At 42.1% G+C, this 18,800-nt stretch overlaps 1 protein-coding gene across 1 annotated transcript in view; it reads right to left on the bottom strand.

The window, feature by feature from the left end:
* opcml (opioid binding protein/cell adhesion molecule-like) overlaps positions 1 to 12,649 on the bottom strand; it is a gene marked incomplete at its 5' end in the record, with an annotated part of 280,443 nt that extends 267,794 nt beyond the window's left edge. The window contains one exon of the mRNA XM_083926783.1: positions 12,492 to 12,649. Within this exon, the coding sequence (XP_083782909.1) occupies positions 12,492 to 12,649 (158 nt within the window). The remainder of the gene's footprint in view (positions 1 to 12,491) is intronic.
* Positions 12,650 to 18,800: the final 6,151 nt, after the last annotated feature.

The raw sequence follows: 18,800 nt of genomic DNA, 5'->3' as shown, positions 1-18,800 counted from the left end.
ACAAGCACGAGCATGCGCATAAGCACTCACGGTGGTCCTGAGACTATTTATTTGCAACTGTTCCCTGTGAAAGAGGCAGACGAAGAATTTGCGGTGGTCTGATTCAAAATATTCAAAAACAGTTGGACGAAACAAAAACTCTGAGGGGTGATGGCGGAAGAAGCAATCGAGCCGAGGCTTGGATCATTTCGAGTAATGTGAGTGCAAGCTGGCCTAGGCCGGGAGGAGAGAGGGGGGACAATCATGCTAAAGCACGGCACGGATCATCTGGGCCAAGGGTGAGTAGACCCTCAGTTTGTGTGGTCGGTGTTGGTGTTGTTGCACTAAACCCTTTGAACTCTGTAACAGAAATGCCAGCGCCTACAATGGTATTTTTGCTTATTGTGATGTTACTTACTGGAGTATATTCAAATGCGTCCTAACTCTAAAATCTGTACAACCTAAGCTAAAAGGTTATGTAAGTCATTAAACACATTAAAAATTACTAAAAGTATTTAAATTGTCTCAGAATTTTTAAAAATCATACAAAAAGTGGATGTTATTTTATCAGATTTTACTAAACAAAAACACAAAACATATTGATCCAAAGAAAATCTTTCTTAATACTACATAAGTTAGTTAAACATTTATTAGTTTTCAAGATGCAGAGTGTAAAGGCATTTTGATAGTTTCATCTGCAATTGCCCGACGTCACGTAATGTGATGACTTCATCATGAATGTTCAATGTGATCATGGGATACAGAAGTCTTTACTGCAAAAAGAATATATGCTCTAGATATACTTTTTATTTTATATCATTCTATGCATGATCTTGTTTACTGATCAAGATCTTCCATGGCCATTACAGTTCAATTCAATTTTATTTACAGTGCCAAAGTGGCAACGAAAACCTTCCTTACGGGGTTATTACTGTGGCACCATTGCAAGTTGTCCGTCCGTTTTTGCACCGGAATTCACGTAATGTAATGATGTCATCAAAGCATACAACCTGAAAGATCAAAGTCATAGCTTTCTACTGCAAAAAGAAAAATGAATGCTCTAGCTATTATGTTTTTTAATTTAGATAATGTTATACATGATCATTTAAACAACAACCACTTGTGGCCACCATCCATTTTAAAGGGTTAAAGACAGTGGTTATAGACAAATCAGGATTTACCACCTGCTCCCCAACTAGGCTTCTGTTTTGTCTCTGAGCATTGCCACAAGGGATGCAAGTCTAGTCTAGGTCCTGTATCACTCTCCTGCAAGCAGAGAAGGTCAGTCCTACGAAATCCAAATTTGTGATAACACATTGTCATCAACTGTCACTGAAATAAAGGAAGGCCTTATTCATCTGTTACTTCTAGACTGGATTATTGCAATTCCTTATCAGGCTGCTCCAATAAATTGAGAATATTCAGCTGATCCACAATGCGGCAGCTTGTGTACTGACAAAAACTAGGGAAAGAGATCATCTTTCTCCCTTTAAAATCCAATCTTCTCCTCATGTACAAAGCTCTTATTGGTCAGGCTCCGTCGTATCTTAAAGAGCACATTGTACCATACTACCCGACTAGATCGCTGCGCTCTGAGAATGCAGACCTACTTATCGTTCCCAGAGTCTCCAAAAGTCTACCAATCTCCTCTCCTCTGGAACCACCTCCCAAGTGTTATATGGGAGGCAGACACTATCCCAATATTTAAGAGTGAACTTAAAACTTTCATTTTTGATAAAGCTTTTACTTAGGGCTGGCTCAGGTTTGCCTTAAATGAGTCATATTTCTATTAATATGCTGACTTTGTTGCTATTCATATCATTATTTTGTATCCACTCCTATAAATATTAGTCATATTTCTATTATTATTCAGGTTGCTGGCAATCTCTGGGTCTCTCTCTCTTTCTCTCTCTCACCGAACCAGTCAAAACAGATTGTGCCCACCATAAACCCAGGTTCTGTTTGATGTTTCCAGCTGTTAAAGGGAAATTTTTCCTTGCCACCACTGCATAAAGTGCAATTGCTCATGGGGGAATTGTTGGGTCTCTGTCTCTATATTAAAGATAACTTCTGTTGTAATTTGACACTATAAAGTAAACTGAATTGAATTACACTCCCCTATAGTCAAAGTGGCTCAATGTGTGTGGCTGAGCAAACAGAAACCCTTTTAGTGCTAAGATATTATGTCCCCAGCCATGTACAGTTACAAGTCAAAACAAAATTACATTATCAAACACCTCCAGCACTCCAATAACCACAACTGGCCATGGTCACTGATCGACAGCCAGCATGGGTTGTTGTCTTTACCGTTGCACTCTGGTTTGTAAGGGCAACCGCACAGTAAGGTGTGGACCTGGAGAAGGACAGCATGGACTTCCAACGTGCTTCGCTTCTCAACCAGTGAAACTCATCACTTGCACATGTCATAGAGGTGTTTGTCTGTAACCCTCCACAGGTCAACCACAGAGTCAGGACTACAGTGTGGAATAAACTGGGCAATTAAAATTTAAGAGAAAAAAAATCCATGTAGCTCTCCCAAATGAAGTTCATCTGAAAGCATGCCTTTTTAGTGCACAAGACTTTGGTTTAAAGGTTTTGAAAAACTTTCAGCGACTGCTTTGGTTGCAATCGCATTTTCTTGTATTTAAATAAAACATGTATTTATAACAGTAAAATGAAACTATTTAAATTGAAATGAAATTAAGTATAAGACACTAAGAACAGAAAGTTGATGATCAAAAACAAATCACACTGATGTGCTTTCTATTTCAATTACCATTTCTAAAATATTTTTAGATTACTTATACTTAAGTAAATAAGATATACTTATTCTATTGTTTAAGTAATTTCATATTATAGATTGCTCAGTTAATCAGAACTACTATTTAATACTAAATGTATTTTTTACTAATGCTAATTTATTTTGGTTAGATGAATATGAAAAACTGGAGTTGTGCTTTAAAAAGGGAACCTTTTTTGTAGTAAAGCTTCTTGGTAAAGCCTGGGAAAAAAGAAGCAATATTTTGTTCAAAGATCAAGCTGTATAATAATCTTTATTTTGAATGCAATGTATTGTGTGATGGCGTCTTATAAACCTATGAGGGTTGAGCACTTTTTTTTTTTAAGATTATTTTTTGGGTAGTTTTCCAAGCCTTTTATTATATAGGACAGACAGGAAAGGGGGTGAGAGAGAGGGGGGGGGCATGCAGCAAAGGGCCACAGGTCGGAGACAAATCTGTCTCGAGAACCTTCAGCCTCTTTACAAGGGGCAACTGCTCTAACCACTCAGCCACCTGAGGGTTGGGCACTTTGTGTGCAGGACACAAAAAACAAAATAAAAATGAAATGAAATGAAAATCGATATAAAACTATACGTATTGTTATAGTTATCACCAACTCTTGAGCCAATACTACCAATAACCAATAACAACACTAATATTGCTGAGATTCTGACATATCTCACCGGCACTGGCAATGTCAATTCCAAAACTCTAAAATTCTGAACTTTCAATTTCGGTCATCGAAATGAAATACTTACATCCAACACAGCTTACATCCGACTGACACATATGGGTTCTTTGCAAAACGTCAAGGCTGCGCCCCCCTACGAGATGTCAATGCAGACTGATGTGGTTATAATCCGAAATTTTTCAGTTTTGTATGCATGTTTTTCTTACAGTGATACAAACATCTATTTTAGACCCATGTCTAATAATTATCCTGCGACCTTGACCGAACATGGGCCTTCCCGATTCCTTATTTATGAATTTATCTTGATTGCCGTTAACTCAGTCTTCCCAAATCTGAGTGGATCGATAACCCAACGCAGAGGCCAGATATTTATCCGGATATCTTATTTGAATCTATCATTATAGTTAGGCTAAGTGTTGTCTGTAAGTAATAAACTTGTGAGTTTGACCTAGGCGAGAGATTTTTGTGGGCACACGCTCTACTCAGTGAGTTAGTGGCTCCCCCTGTAGCCTATCTTTTTAGAGAAGAATTTGAAAATGTAATAGACTAGTTGTCACGGCACTGAAACAATGATCCAGTGAACTTTATGAATCAAGTCTCCATCTAACAATAGTAAAGCCTTGGTGCTGAAAAAAAAAGTAAAAAACAAAAATTTAATTCATGACCTTAAAATTTTACATAAAATTGAATCGTTGATTTGGAGAATCATGACACCCCTACTCACATTACACAACAACTTGCTGCTTAATTGTCACTGGTAGTGATCTACTGAAATACACTTTTGCCACCCTCACTTCAACCCCAGGCATGTCTATATGTCACCAACCCTCCCGGCTGTCAGTTCACTAGAATCCTATATTTATAACTGCTAAATTGACACATTGATATTGATACTGGCAACATTCCAACCAATGAGAATCACTCATTTACAAAGAATCCTGGTTGATCAGGATATGAATTAATTTACCACTACCTAAAAATTCCAATCTAAAGACAAGTTCACAATCCCTGTACATGGTGCATAATTTGTTAGCTTAGTCAACTTCTTGCTTCCCTAACTTATAGGTTATTCTATGCATTTTATTTTTTTCCTGGTTGTCTCATTTCTGACAAAATTGTAATATTACTACTAAAGCTGTGTTAAATGATGCTAATTATTCCATTCCATTAAGTTCCTGATGGCAGTGGCTTTCTTTATGTGAAAATGATTCTACTTTGTGTTGCCCTTGGCTGCCTTAATAACACAGACCTGAAGAAATAAAACTGCACCCTAGGAATTTTTGCCAGCGACAGGAAATCACTCATTCCTTAACACATATTGCCAGGATCACACTAATGTTGTAGTTTCCCTGGTCTAAAGGCATTCAACCCCCTGGGCCTCTATGAACTGGCTCACTGCGCCATTTTTGCGTCTGGCTGCAGCCACCACTCTGAGGCAGCGGCAAATATCAGGCACACAAAAATACAAATAAAATTGTACCGACACTTCCGGTGAAGTAATCTTTTTCTGTACACACACATATATTAAATGAATACGATTGATTTCACCTTCTTTTATGTAGCACATAATGTTAGTTTGCCAGTGCAGCAACAAAATGATGGCCGACTATCAGTACTTTATTTCAACACGATTTAATTATTTTGTCAAAATAAGACATGAACCTCGTCCATGGCAACCGCACATGTTGTCACTCCCTTAAATGGCCGTAATCAGTGGTTATCAGCCTCATAGATAACTGTGCCAGGCTGGAATGAAACCTGCACACTGCTGTTTAAATGTTAAACAACTTTTATACCGGTGATTTGAAGTTATTTTACCCTTACACAAACATTGCAATGTGACACTGACTTCCAAAAAAGCAGTAATGACAATAAAACAGGTAAAGAGCGATTTTTGTGTTTCCAAACACTGTAATTTTAGTGGAAATTAGTTGTTTCAAACAATATTGGGCCTTCTAATTTCAGCCTGTCTATTCTTCCCATTATTTCAATCAAATCAGAGGTTATCCCCACAGCCACCCTCCTATCCAGCTCACTCTCCAAGGCTTCCTGCTCCTGGCTCACCTCCCGGAGTGCAAACCTAACCAGCCAGCTGCTCTTCCAAGCATCTGCCTTACTGCCACATGAGCGATGAGGGAGTAAGAGCGGCTCCTCACAGGCAAGGCAGTGGGTCCTCACAGTGTCAGACCTGGGCTGCTCCAGGCATGTACCAGTAAGCTGTCAAATGTGTGGACAATGCTATCATATACCAGCTCCACAGGCCGTATTCCCACATGCAAAAGCAAGGAAGGGGGATGAGAATGATGTCCTGTCATTTCTCTGGTGCTTTTAACACCATCCAGCCAACACCTCCTGCTTGGGGAGAAGCTCAAAGTGATGCAGGTGGAGAGCATGGTTTCCTGGATAAAGGACTGAGTAGCTCGCTGACAGGCAGCAGTTCATCTTCCTCCAGGGCAGTGTACTGGATAAACCATGGAGCAGCACAGGGACAGGTAACTGTATTGTCAGCTTCAAGTTCACTCCCTACACCTCTCCTTTTAAGAAAAAACTCAGGGTCATGGCAGCTCCACAAGTTTATTTTATGACTCCTCTATTTTGGGGTCCATAGGTTAGGGCGAGAAAAGGAGAACATTTGTCAAAGAGTCCTGTCGGCCCCCACAGGGGCAACCATTTTCAGCTCAACATCGGCTTGACAAAGTAGCAAGTCGTAGATTTCAGCCTGGATCCAATGGACTACTTAAAGGGATAGTTCTGCTTTTTGTGTTTTAGAATACGATTTCACAACGTATTCCTACACATAAGCACAACTGTGCAGCCACTGTATTACTCCACAGAGTCAGACTTTTTGCAATTTATGGAATAAACATATGCATAAAAATAATGCTAAATGAAAATATGCAAAATATAGTCCTCTGTCTGCTACTCCACACTAGCACAGCACTGTCCTCTACTGTTTGGCTTTTATTTACATTTTTTTTCTTTACTATTATTTAACCATGGATGATAACAATAATATAATAATAATTAACTTATTTATAAAGCACTTTTCTTAACGATGTTACAAAGTGCTTAACAAAAGAAAAAGAAATCCAATAAAGTTGATAGGAACATACAGTATAAGTGGGATTAAAAACAGTATAAATACTGTAAGAGCAATTAAGTTCAGTTTTATTTATAATGCTAAATAATAATAAGGGTTATCACAAGTTAGGGAAGGATAGAGCGGCTTGTTCCACTGCAGCCAAACTAGACGCTCATCGGATAAATGCTGGGCTTCGTCTCTGGGGGTCTATGGGAGAGTGGGCTGGCCCAGACACTCGGCTTCTGCATGATGATTGGATGAGCTGTCTGAGGTGGAATCCTTTTTTGATTGACAGCTAAATGAGCGAATCAGTGATCTTGAAGAATAAACTTCCAGAGGAGCATTTTCCAAGTTTTTAATTCCGTTGTTCTGAACTGATCCGGAGACTTTACCGATACCCAGAGAATTTGTCTTTGTTAAAAACGAGGAGACCAAACACAACGCTAGCAGCAGCTGCGGAGCTTCTCCCCCTGTCACCATCAGTCAAACTCACAGGAGGTCACACTTCACAGTAGCCTGGTGCAGCAGCTCCAGCTGGGCCAAGGCTGTTTAAGCAGCCTAGCTCTGCTGGCCATTGAGAGGACACTGGTCAAGTCCCTGGAAAAGACGCCTAGTTGGTACGACAAGGTCACAGATCATTTTCTTGAAAAGGAACAAAGGATAGAATTTACATATAAATAAAATAAACATATTTATGATGTAGGCCGGAAAAATGAGCTTCCCCTCCTTGAAAGACCAGCAGCCGCCACTGCTCTATATACTGTATATACGTGTGTGTATATCATATCAAACAGAAATAATACCTCATACAATCCCTCTTCAAAAGCCAAACTATCAATTTAACAAGTTCTACTCTTCAGTGGAGGCCAGCACACATGTGTAATGTGGCTGAGAAGGATGACATGAGTGACAAACTGGTGAAGAAAGACTTGATACAGAGTAAAGAACAGAAGGTGAGGACTAGGCTTAACTCCATCTTGGACAACACTTTCCACCCGGTGAGCCGGTGCAGCTATGGAACTTGATCACCTTCCACCTCATCTACCCGAGGTGTAACAACAAGCTGTTTAGCTGCTCGTCCGTGTCAACAGTCATTAAACTGTACATTTATTCTTGTCTAAACAGCTCATATCTCAGTCAGCTGAACTGTCCTGACCTGCACCTGCTACTTTTATACTCATGAGAATGTGCCTCCTTTACCAAGAAATCACAGTCATATTCATAGAAATTCATAGGTCTGCTTTTATAGCACACCGTTAACAATTAAGACGGCAACATCATATAGATATTTGTAACTGTTAAGCATATGTGGAAAATCATGGCTTAACGTTTATTTTCTATTTCATATACATATTCTTTCTTATAGCTCTATTTTTTCATTAAGCTTGCTGCTGATCACTTCAGTTGCCTCTTTTGTTTTCTTCAGTTGAATAAAATAACTATTATGTCAGCCCTGTAACTGATTGGCGATCTGTCAAAGGTTGTACCCTGTCTCTCGTCCACTACCAGCTGGACTGACTTCCCCCTACCCCAGAATGATACACAGTGAAGCCAGCCCATACTCCAGCACTGCCTAGGGGTGTCAATTTCAATTCTAAACCAAATTCGATCTAAATGAGCTTTCATTTTCCAGCATCAGTATCAAAAGCTAGATCTTTCCCAGTCGTTTTTTTCGTCCTCGGCCTACTTGCACATGTCTGAATGTGGCCAGTAGATGCAGCATAACCATGCAGCAGCACTTTTCCAGACAGCATGGCCACTGCCAGAGGTGGAGATAAAAAAAAATGAACAACAGGACTGGACAATCCCCCTGCCTCACCCTGAAACAGGCCCGGAGTGGCTAATCGGGAGGACCGGGACAATTCCCGGTGGGCCGGTCTGACTTTTGGGCCGCGAGGGCCGGTGTTCAATTATTATTTTTATTTATTTTGTGCCGGTGTTCAGTCATGGCACTGAGTGGAGTGGGTATCACGTGTATGCTGTTACCGCTGTCGCTGGTCATATCAGGGAGCTGGCTGTCTGTTAGATCATGCCAATGAAACTGGGACGCGGACGCAGGTTAAGGGCATGCCCACCGACAAGAAACAGACGCAGACGCAGCCTGATGTAACGTACGTGTCGTGCACTAGTCCGCACACTTCAGTGGTGTTTGCCTAGCTCCAACCACAGATGTACAAGGAAAATAATAACCCAAAATGGAAAATAAAAAGAGAAAGGGTGGCGCAGAAAAAGCGAGGATTAAAAAGAGAAAAGCCCTGGAGACAGATGCAGCCAAATGTGCAAAAATCGGCAACTCTCCTCTCACACTCGGTTACAGCGTCTGGCAGCGCGCAAATTCTCGGTGACAGCGTCTTATAACGATCATATAATAGTATAATATAATTTTATATATAATATCACGGCCAAAAGCTCTGTGCGCCTCCGGATGGCCGTAGCACGAAGAGCTCTCGTAGGGATTGGGCTTCGCGGGGTTTGTTTACAGGCGTTGCTGTGTGGAACCGGTCTTCCGTGTTCCACACAAGACCGGATTTTTTTTTTATTACTGGAAAAAAATAATACAAAATAACTCGGTGTTGGCCTCAACCACTGCTAATACCGCATACCGCGGCAACCCTGAATGTTACTAATAATTGGCATAATAATTTCTTTCGGTGTTTTGGTTTTCGGCCTTGGTTTCCGAATTTTCATTTTGGTGTATCCCTAGTTGTAACATATAGCCCAGCGGTCCTCAATACTCGCCTGCCGCCTATTTCTGGCCCCCAAACAATTATTCCTTCACCATGTGTTTTGGTTTGGGTCAGCACGTTTGGTTTGTCTCCATGCCAACGATACACAGACAGCTGGGTCAATCACTGCTGCGAGCGCAATTTTTAAGTTTCACTTTCGCTTTTGGAGAAGCTCGCATGATGATGTTTTGCCGGCTGCAGGAGACTCGATTTGACGAAAATGGCATGTTCCAAGTTCAGTGCTAAAAGGAAAGTTGACAGTGAAAATCGACAGTTCAAAGAAGAATGGACTGAAAAATTTTCATTCATTCTACCTTCAAACAGCACAAGACCGATGTGCTTAATATGTCAGGAGACGATAGCTGTGACGAAGATTTCCAATTTAAAACGTCATTATGAGACGAAACATAGGCATTTTGAGGAGACATTTCCTCAAAATTCTGAGGTTAGAACAACGAAAATAAATGCACTTATATCATCATATCAAGCTGCAAGCAGGATCCTTGCCACTTCTATGACCCAGCAACAGAAAGCAACAGAGTGCTCCCTCAGAGTGGCGTGGATTTTGGGTAAGCACAAGAAGCCATTTTCAGATGCAGAAATAATAAAAGAATGCATGACTGAAGTGATGGAAACAATGTTTGAAGGCAAACAAAAACAGGAAATGGCAACTAAAATTAAACAAATCCCCCTCTCAGATTCCACAGCAACCAGACGCACTGAAGTACTGGCTGGTGATCTAGTTAAGCAAGCAACTATTTATTTTAATTTATGTCAAAATGGAAATTACATTTTATTATTATTTTTGTTGTTTTGAATGAAAATTACTTTTTTTTTTTAAATATTACAGTATTATTGCATGTGGCCTGACCGACCTCAATAAATGGACCTTTGAGTCATTAAAAAAATTCTTTGTGGCCCTTTAAGATTTGTATTTGAGTACCCCTGATATAGCCTGTCTAACCTAACGTTACATAATTTAAATAATATTATGATGCAACGCCACATAACTGGCCACAAACTTTGATTTGTAGCCCCTCAGATACAAGATGCATCACCAAGCACCAGCCATCAGCCCACAGGTCCAGAGTGTGCAGGTAGGATTGCTCATTAAGTGAATATTATTAGAATTAATATAATGAAGAGTATGGTGTAGACCTAGCCTGGTCCTACCAGACTCGTACTTCATTTAATTTGCACAGAGAGTCTGGACCTACTCAATTGATAAACGTTAACTCACTTGGAAGGCAGGTGTCTGTTGAAATTTAAAACTATTGGATCTGCCCAGTGCCACTCTGGATCTGCCATAACCAATCGCTAACGTTTGGCCGGGAATCACGTTGCGCGCAGGCTGTAAACAAACCAAACACTGCATGAAGATGTAAACGAGAGCTGATTGGACCCAGATTGCAATTGATGATGATAGAGGATCCAGCACTACAATAACGAAACTGACTTGAATTTTTGACTTGAAAAAGGGGAGATTTGTGACGAGATTTATGAACATTTTTATGATTTAGAGTCAGAGGCAGAGCCAGGAGCCAGTGGTGAGGAAGAAACAGGTGAGCTAGTGTGTGAACAAGCAAGCATCAGTTCCAATAAAACCACTTTCTATGCCCAAATGATAGTAGTGGCCCGTTATACTTTTGATCATTAGTAATAGTAAGAATTACAGTAGGAATTACAAGGCTTTAGAGAACAGTGCGCTATTGTATGCTTAACATGTAAAGTTATAATTACATTATTTTAATATAATAGGTCGTGATCTAAAGTGGGCCGGTCTGAGGTATGAAACTCCAGGGCTGAAAATGAGTCCCACTCCGGCCCTGCCCTGAAATCACTGGATCACAAAAAATGTGGCGATTATATCACATGATACAATGTAGCCAATCTTTTTCAAGAAGAACTACAAAATCTGAATGACAGTTGTCAGAGCATAAAACCGACAATCTGTTGATCTTTATGAATCAAGAGTCGGTGGTCTAACAATGGCATAGCCGTCAAACCTGAGAAAGAATGTTTAAATCAAAGATTAAATAGAATCTTGACATTAAAACTGAACGTAAAATTGGGATTTGGAGAATCCATTGCTATAGGTCTGGCTATGCACCCAACCTAACCCTGTCATACACCAGTTGTCTACATACATACAACTGCAACATGCACTTTCTCTCTGAATGCACTTCAAAGCTTTGTGATGCTAATTGTCTTTTCTGTATTTATCAGTTTTTTGTTTCATTGTTTTAAGTGAATTATTTTTATCCTTTGTTGTTCCAATACTGTGGGCTGCTGGGAGGAACAGCATGCCGTCTTAAAATGTATGCAAGTTGGCTACACACACACACAAACACACACACAAACACACACACACACACACACATATATATATATATATATATATATATATATATGTGTGTGTGTGTGTGTGTGTGAGTGTGTGTAGCCAGGCCCTATCTCACATCTGTTCACAGGGATCCTCAACTTCTAGCACCTCACCTGGTCTGTCAAAAAACCACAGCAAACACGCAACATAGTTTATAGGCACAAATAAATCGGAATATCATGGTGAGGAGGGAGAAGATAAGAAAACACCATGGGGTATGTGATAAAGACACAACAAAACCCTGGGCAGGGATAGTATGATAGACCAGGAGATTAAAACCTATATATGATTAAGTGTGATAAGGCCAGTGTAAAAATAATGACAAGTCCCCACAGGAATATCCCAGCAATAGTATAGTGATTCATCATAAAGGGTTAACTGATTAAAAAAAGCCTGCCAGAAATAGACTATCCAGTCTTCCAAAACATTTTACGAAGTGTAACGAAAACAGAAGACCTGGTGATTAAAGTCATAATTGCATTTGTATCACATACTCAAATCAATAGGTACACAACCCCCTCCCGATGCTGAATGTGAGTATCTCAGCTCTGTGCATCCTCAACAAGACATTAAGCAACCGGATCAATAACATTCAAGGGCAATGAGCAGGAGCGGCTAAACGCCGACTTCTGCACGTTATATAACTTGCAAATGACACGCGTGTCAGTAGTTTTATCAATAGTTATCATACGTATAAAAAAAAAAATGTGTGTGTTTTTGTAGGTTGAAATGACCTTTAGTAACTCCTGGACCGTCGCACATGATTAGCTGTTGGGCTCACACGCTCTCCGTTGCTCACAGGAGGAGCTGCTGTGAGTGATGTGATAATGAAATACAGTTTAAGACTTACTTTAAGACGGCGCTGTCCCCCTGTCTGACGGTGATGTTGTCCTTTAATATAGAATCCCCGCTTCTGGCTGGAACTCCTGCAGGTAAAAGGAATAACAATTTAAGTCCTAGGACGACCAGGCATTTCCCAGGCACCGCCAGATAGCCACAATTTCCCATGTTTTTTTCTGGTACTGCGCAACTTCAAGGGAAACTTGAACTGTCGGATATTCCGTTTGCGTCTCGAGCTGCACAAACAAGATGCAGTATCGCCTACTGGAACTGCGGACACCCTGCTTTTGTCCCGAGGTAAACAGGCTTATTATGAAATGCCGTCTGTGTCGATAAGCGCAGGGGGGAAAAGTGTCTCTCCGCCAGCGAGGAGCCGCTCTAGGAAACTGAGTTCGGAGGAGAGAGGAGCACCGTGTTTGTCGGAGAAATGCGCACCGTCTCCTCCGCTTCAAACTGTTACCGCCGTGAAATGGATGCTCTCCGAGAGATGCATCAGCCAAGTCCTGTGTGTTTTTCTCTCCCTCGCTGTTCTGCTTTCTTTCTTTCGTCGCGATGAGATTGAAAAGCTGCAGTGTGTACACTCAAAGCGAAGAGCTCAGATCGCTTCAGTAGCTTTTCTTTTCTTTCGTTTAGCTCCTGAACTAGTTCTCTCTCTCCCTCTATTTCTCTCTCTCTCTCTTCCCTCTCTCTCTAGGTCTCTCTCTCTCTCTCTCTCTATCCCCCCTCTCCGTCTCTTTCCCCCCCTCTCTGTCTCTCTTCCCCCCTCCCCTCTCTCTCTCTCTCTCTCTCTCTCTCTCTCTCTCTGTCTGTTCCTTTTAATCGCCAGGTAGCATCACTTGCCTCCGCCGTGAGGACCATATGGCGTGCAGCCTGCAGTGTTGTCATACTGGTTCCCAAACTGGGGTCCAGGGAAAATTATCTCAGGGTCTTTTTCGGCAAATACACTCATCAAATGTGCCATTGAGACAATTGTTTTGGTGTAACAACTATTAATGGAGATATTCCGGACAGTCGCTAATAGTCGCTAACAGCTGAATGCAGCTAACACTTAGCTCGGGACAGCATGGTAAAGGCATTCAAATGTCTTTTTTAACCACTAATGCTGCTCAAAATTACACCAAACCTCTGCAGTAGCATGGGAAGAGTCCCTACACAGAAAACAAAGCACCAACAGCGTAGTTAGTGAACCCAGAGTTTATTAAAAGAGTGTTTTAAAGACTTAACTATTGCCCCCTTTACCAGCTCCTCTCATAGCAAAGTCCATTCAAGTGGATTACCAAAGTCAATCCCAAAGAAAGAAGCCTATTGGTGCATTGATTTCTTGATTACTCCGTTAACAGTTGTTACACGTAATAAATTGTCTCTATGGATTATTTGAGTGAATTTGCTGAAAAAGACCCTGGGAAAATTTTACACTGAAATTCACTTTAAGGGGGTTACGGGAGACACTCATATTTAGCAACATTCATTCGCGGTGTGGGTTCAGAGACGATCCCAGCTGATGTTGGGCGTGAGGCGGGGTACACCCTGGACAGGACGGCAGTCTATCACAGGGCACATAGACAAACAGAGTGAGACAACCATTCACACTCACATTCACACATAACAAATATTATTTCATGTGACACGTGATATGATTCAAGCCTGCACAGTGGACATGGAGCTGGTAAGAGGTATGATCAGTTGGAATATTGACTTTTAAACTAATTGGGATCACTTGTAGCACAGTGTGGCTCTCCGCGGGAGCATCCAGATGCCTGGAGGTTACCAAACAAAATGAAGACTTGTTAAGTTTCACAATCATTGCATTCCCTTTGAGAAAATTTCAATCAGAGAATGAATCACGGACACTATTCTAATAATAGGTTTAGAACACCCACCACTGTAATCTAACTCTGTGCTGAAGCACATAACAAAATATCTTCAAATGGATATGCATTGTGTATTTATTTGGCTACTGAGCAGGTCAAGGAAGGATAATAGGGAGATTATTCTCCTTTAGAATTTGACTTGTTTAATGAGAGGCCTTGACACAAATAAATCTTACTTTGGGTCTCCACATCTTAAAAATAAAATTTAAAAATATTCATTTTCAGGCGTCCTTCAAGCTGAAGTTGGTAACTTTCTGTAATTTTGTTTTCATTTTTTCATTTGTTGAAACTGTCACCATATTCTGACAGCACAATGAGACAGATGATCTTTGAGTCATGTATCTACCTCTCCCTGTCTGCTCCTAATGTCATCTGCTATTCCACTGCCCCTGTCCGACAACCAATCACAGTCAAGGACTCTCTGACGCAGTGTCAATGACAGCTCGGAACTACGATCCAACTAAACTAGGTAGCGCTAATCAAATATGAGTCAATATTTTGTTACCGTATCGTGCATTTCTCATCCAGTAGATGGGTGGGGCTTGGTTTCGACTTGGTCACAAACGTTCTTATTTTACAGCATAACCGTACACTAAAACATGTTTCTATGTGTTTGATCATGTTACAACCTGGGGCCAAGTCACACTGCCGAGGAATAATGTAGACATTTAGGGCAGAAACGGGGGATTTGCAGCTGATTATTGACCCGTCACCATAATACGGTAAGACTCTATGATGTCACTCTTGCATCATCAACCCGTATCACGTGACCACCTTGTATGTAAGGAATCAGTCATAGCCCATTTTACCCAGAGAGTCAAGAGCAAAATTTAGCCTGTCAGTGAAACCATCAGCTGTATGTGTCCTGTCAGAATTCACAAAGAGAAGTAAGACATGCTGTGGTTTAAAATTAAAATCATTCACACAGATAAACCCTACCACAGGGGACCCTCAAAATGAAACAAAATAAATACTGTAGTTTATTTTAATGAAATGTCCCTTTGACCTCTGCCTTTAAAGGTCTGTATTGATGTCTTTAATCAAAAGCTACATAACCACCTTAAAGACCTTTTTTTAAAGGCAGTTGTCGTACCCTTTTGTACAAACTTAATAGGTGGTCATTTATTCTGAAATTCAGTCAATGTGTTTGTTTGATGCTTAGGGTGAGGACTAAAGTAACCTTTTTGGGGAGAAGAGTCTTAACTTCACCAAACCACACTGACTTTGTTTACTAATGTGCTCCTTCGCTGTTTCTACCTGTCCATATACAGTATGTAGGCATGGAGGGGACGCTGGCTACCACGGAAACAAGGGGCACTTTGCCACACATCTAACAGCCGCACATTTAGAATTACCATGACAGCTTTTGGGTGTCATGAGAAGACCAAAACAGATCATTTCTTTACCTTAACATCAGTTTGTCACACTTTTAAGATATTGGATGGGAGACAACAAATGGCAATGCACCAAATGCTTTGGATGCCATTACTGGGAAAGATACAAGTGATACATGGCATTCTTCTTGTCTGGTATCAAACGCTTGTGCGGTTGTGAAAGCATTGATGGTATTTACAGTCTGCATTCTGTTGCGTGTTAATCAATTTTGTCTCACATACAATTGACTTCAGTTTGTCTCTTTGTGACAAACATACTATCTTTCAGGTGTGAGGCTTTACTGCCCACTTTCTGAACTTCCCTACAATGGCAGTGTACAGTGGGGTGTTGTTCATATTAAAATATAGTATCCACACTGTCATGTGTGTGTATATCCCATTCCTTCTGTTCCCGTCATTTTAAGGATGCAGCTAAATACCAATAGGGGAGAGCAGGATGAGAGAGTTTTTACTCAGAATCAGAAATACTTTGCACTAATAATCGCAGGAGGAAATTTGTTTTGGTAGAAAACTCCAGATATACAAACAACAAATATAATACAGACAACATATATATTAAGAAATATATACAAGAACGAAAATACCAGACTAATGTGCAAAAGAACAAATTGTCTGAATTACAGAGAGGAGGTTACAGGCTCTCCAAGGGATGCAATATATAGTTCAATGACCACAGGCAGGAAAGATTTCCTGTGGCGCTCTGTGGTGCATCTGGGTGTGAGGAGTCTTCTGCAGAAGGTGCTCCTCTGTTGGGCCAGTGTGTCATACAGAGGGTGGGAGACATTGTCCAGGATAGACCGGAGCCTGGACAGCATCTTCTTCTCTGCCACAGTCGTTAGGGTGTCCAGCTCCTCCCCCAGAACATCACCAACCCTCCTGATCAGTTTGTTCAGTCTTTTGGTGTCTGCAACCTTCTGCCCACTGCCCCAGCATGTGACAGTGAAGAAGCATCGTCCGGCAGATGTTAAAGGACCTCAGCCTCCTCAGGAAGAAGAGTTTACCTTGGCCCTTTTTGTGGACAGCCTCTGCGTTTCTAGTCCAGTTCAACTTATTATTAAAGTACATCCCCAGGTACTTATACTCCTCTACAGTGTCCACAGGGACCCCCTGGATGGAGAAAGGGGTCACAAGTGTTTTAACCCTCCTCAGATCCACTACGAGCTACTTTGTTTTAGTCACGTTGAGCTGCATGATTTAGCTCACAACAAGTGACAAAGTTGCCCACAACAGTCCTGTATTCCCTTTCATCCCCCTTTCCGATGCAGCCAATTATTGCTGAGTCATCAGAAAACTTCTGAAGGTGGCAGGACTCAGTCCAATAGTTGAAGTCTGAGGTGAAGAGGGTGAAGAGAAAGGGAGAGAGGAGAGTCCCCTGTGGGGCCCCAGTGTTGCTGACCACCCTGTTAGACACAGTTCTGTAGGCGTACATACTGTGGTCTGCCCATCGGGTAATCCACAATCCAGGACACGATGGGGGCCTCCACCTGCATCGCAGCCATCTTCTCACCCAGTAGAGCCAGACGGATGGTGTTGAATGCACTGGAGAAGTCAAAGAACAAGACTCTCACAGTGCTCACAGGCTTGTCCAGATGACTGTAGACTCTGTTCAGCTGGTAGGTGATACAGTCCTCAACACCCAGGCGGGGCTGGTAGGATAACTGTAGTGGATCCGTGAAGGGCCTGACCATAGGCCTCAACTGCTCCAGGAAGAGTCTCTCCATGGTCTTCATGATGTGGGACACCAGGGCCATTGGTATGTAGTCCTGTGGGCCACTGGGACGCGGTGTCTTTGGCACAGGCACAAGGCAGGACGGCACAGGGACCGTGCACCTCTGAAGGTGCAGGCTCAGGCTGAAGACTTGACTCAATACTCCACACAGCTATGGGGCACAGGCTTTAAGCACCCTGGGAAATACACCATCGGGGCCTGCAGCTTTGCCAGAGTGGAGTCTTGTCAGCTGTCTTCTCACCAGGTCAGGCATGAAGGACACTGTAGAAGTGTCCGTTGGGGGAGGGCTGAGGTCATCAGGTTGTGGAGGACACGATGTAGAGCAGAGGGGAGGGGTGGGATAGGTAGGTGTGAAGTGAGGTGGTGAGGGGCAGTCAGGTGGTCTGTGAGGAGGAGGAATAGGGGGAGGTAAAATGGCATTAGTTGAGGGGCCAGCAGCAGCAGTCATGTGGGGGATGGGCCGCAGTATCAAACCTACTGAAAAATAGGTTCAGTTCATTGGCCTGGTCCACACAGTCCTCCAACCCTGTGCTACCAGTCTTCTGCAACCCGGTGATGGTTCTCATGCCACTCCACACAACCCTCTTGATGTTTCGCTGGAGTTTGTTCTCCAGCTTTCTCCTATAATTGTCTTCCTCCCGGACTTTAAGTCTGAGTACCCCTTGCACTCTCCTCACCTCATCACCGTTGCCGTCTCTGAATGCTTTCTTCTTTTAATTCAGGATGGCCTTAATGTCCTTGGTGATCCAGGGTTTATTTTTGGCGTAGCAGGTTACAGTCAGAGCTGGAACATTGCAGTTCATGCAAAAATGTATCTAGTCCATGACTCACTCAGTGAGCCCATCAATGTCCTCCCATTGCGGCTCACAACATGCAGGCCAGTCAGTCACTTCAAAGCAGCCCTGCAGTGTCTCATAAGCCTCCTCAGACCACCTCCTCACAGTCCTTGTGGCCATATGCTTCCTCTTCACCAGAGGCACAGCAGGGTTTACAGTGAACCAGGTTATGATCTGACCTGCACAGAGGGGGGAGAGAAGAGGAGATGTATGCATCCTTAATGTTAGCATACATCAGGTCCAGAGTCCTCTCCTCTCTGGTAGAACAGCTCAAGTAATGTTGGAAGGTAGGCAGAACTATATCCAAAGTGATGTGGTTAAAGTCTCCCGACATAATGATGATGAGGGCACTGGGGTGTTGAGTCTGGAGTCTGGAGATGGTGGTGTGTACGATGCGCAGGCAGTTGTCGGGTTTTCAGAGGGAGGGATGTACAGAACAACAGTGATGACATGCAGGATCTCTCAAGGCAGACAGTTTGGACGGAATCC

Source organism: Echiichthys vipera, assembly GCF_963691815.1.
Source record: "Echiichthys vipera genome assembly, chromosome: 14".
Taxonomy (NCBI): domain Eukaryota; kingdom Metazoa; phylum Chordata; class Actinopteri; order Perciformes; family Trachinidae; genus Echiichthys; species Echiichthys vipera.
Note: the sequence above shows the minus strand (reverse complement) of the source record. Positions and strands in the feature narration are given on the sequence as shown.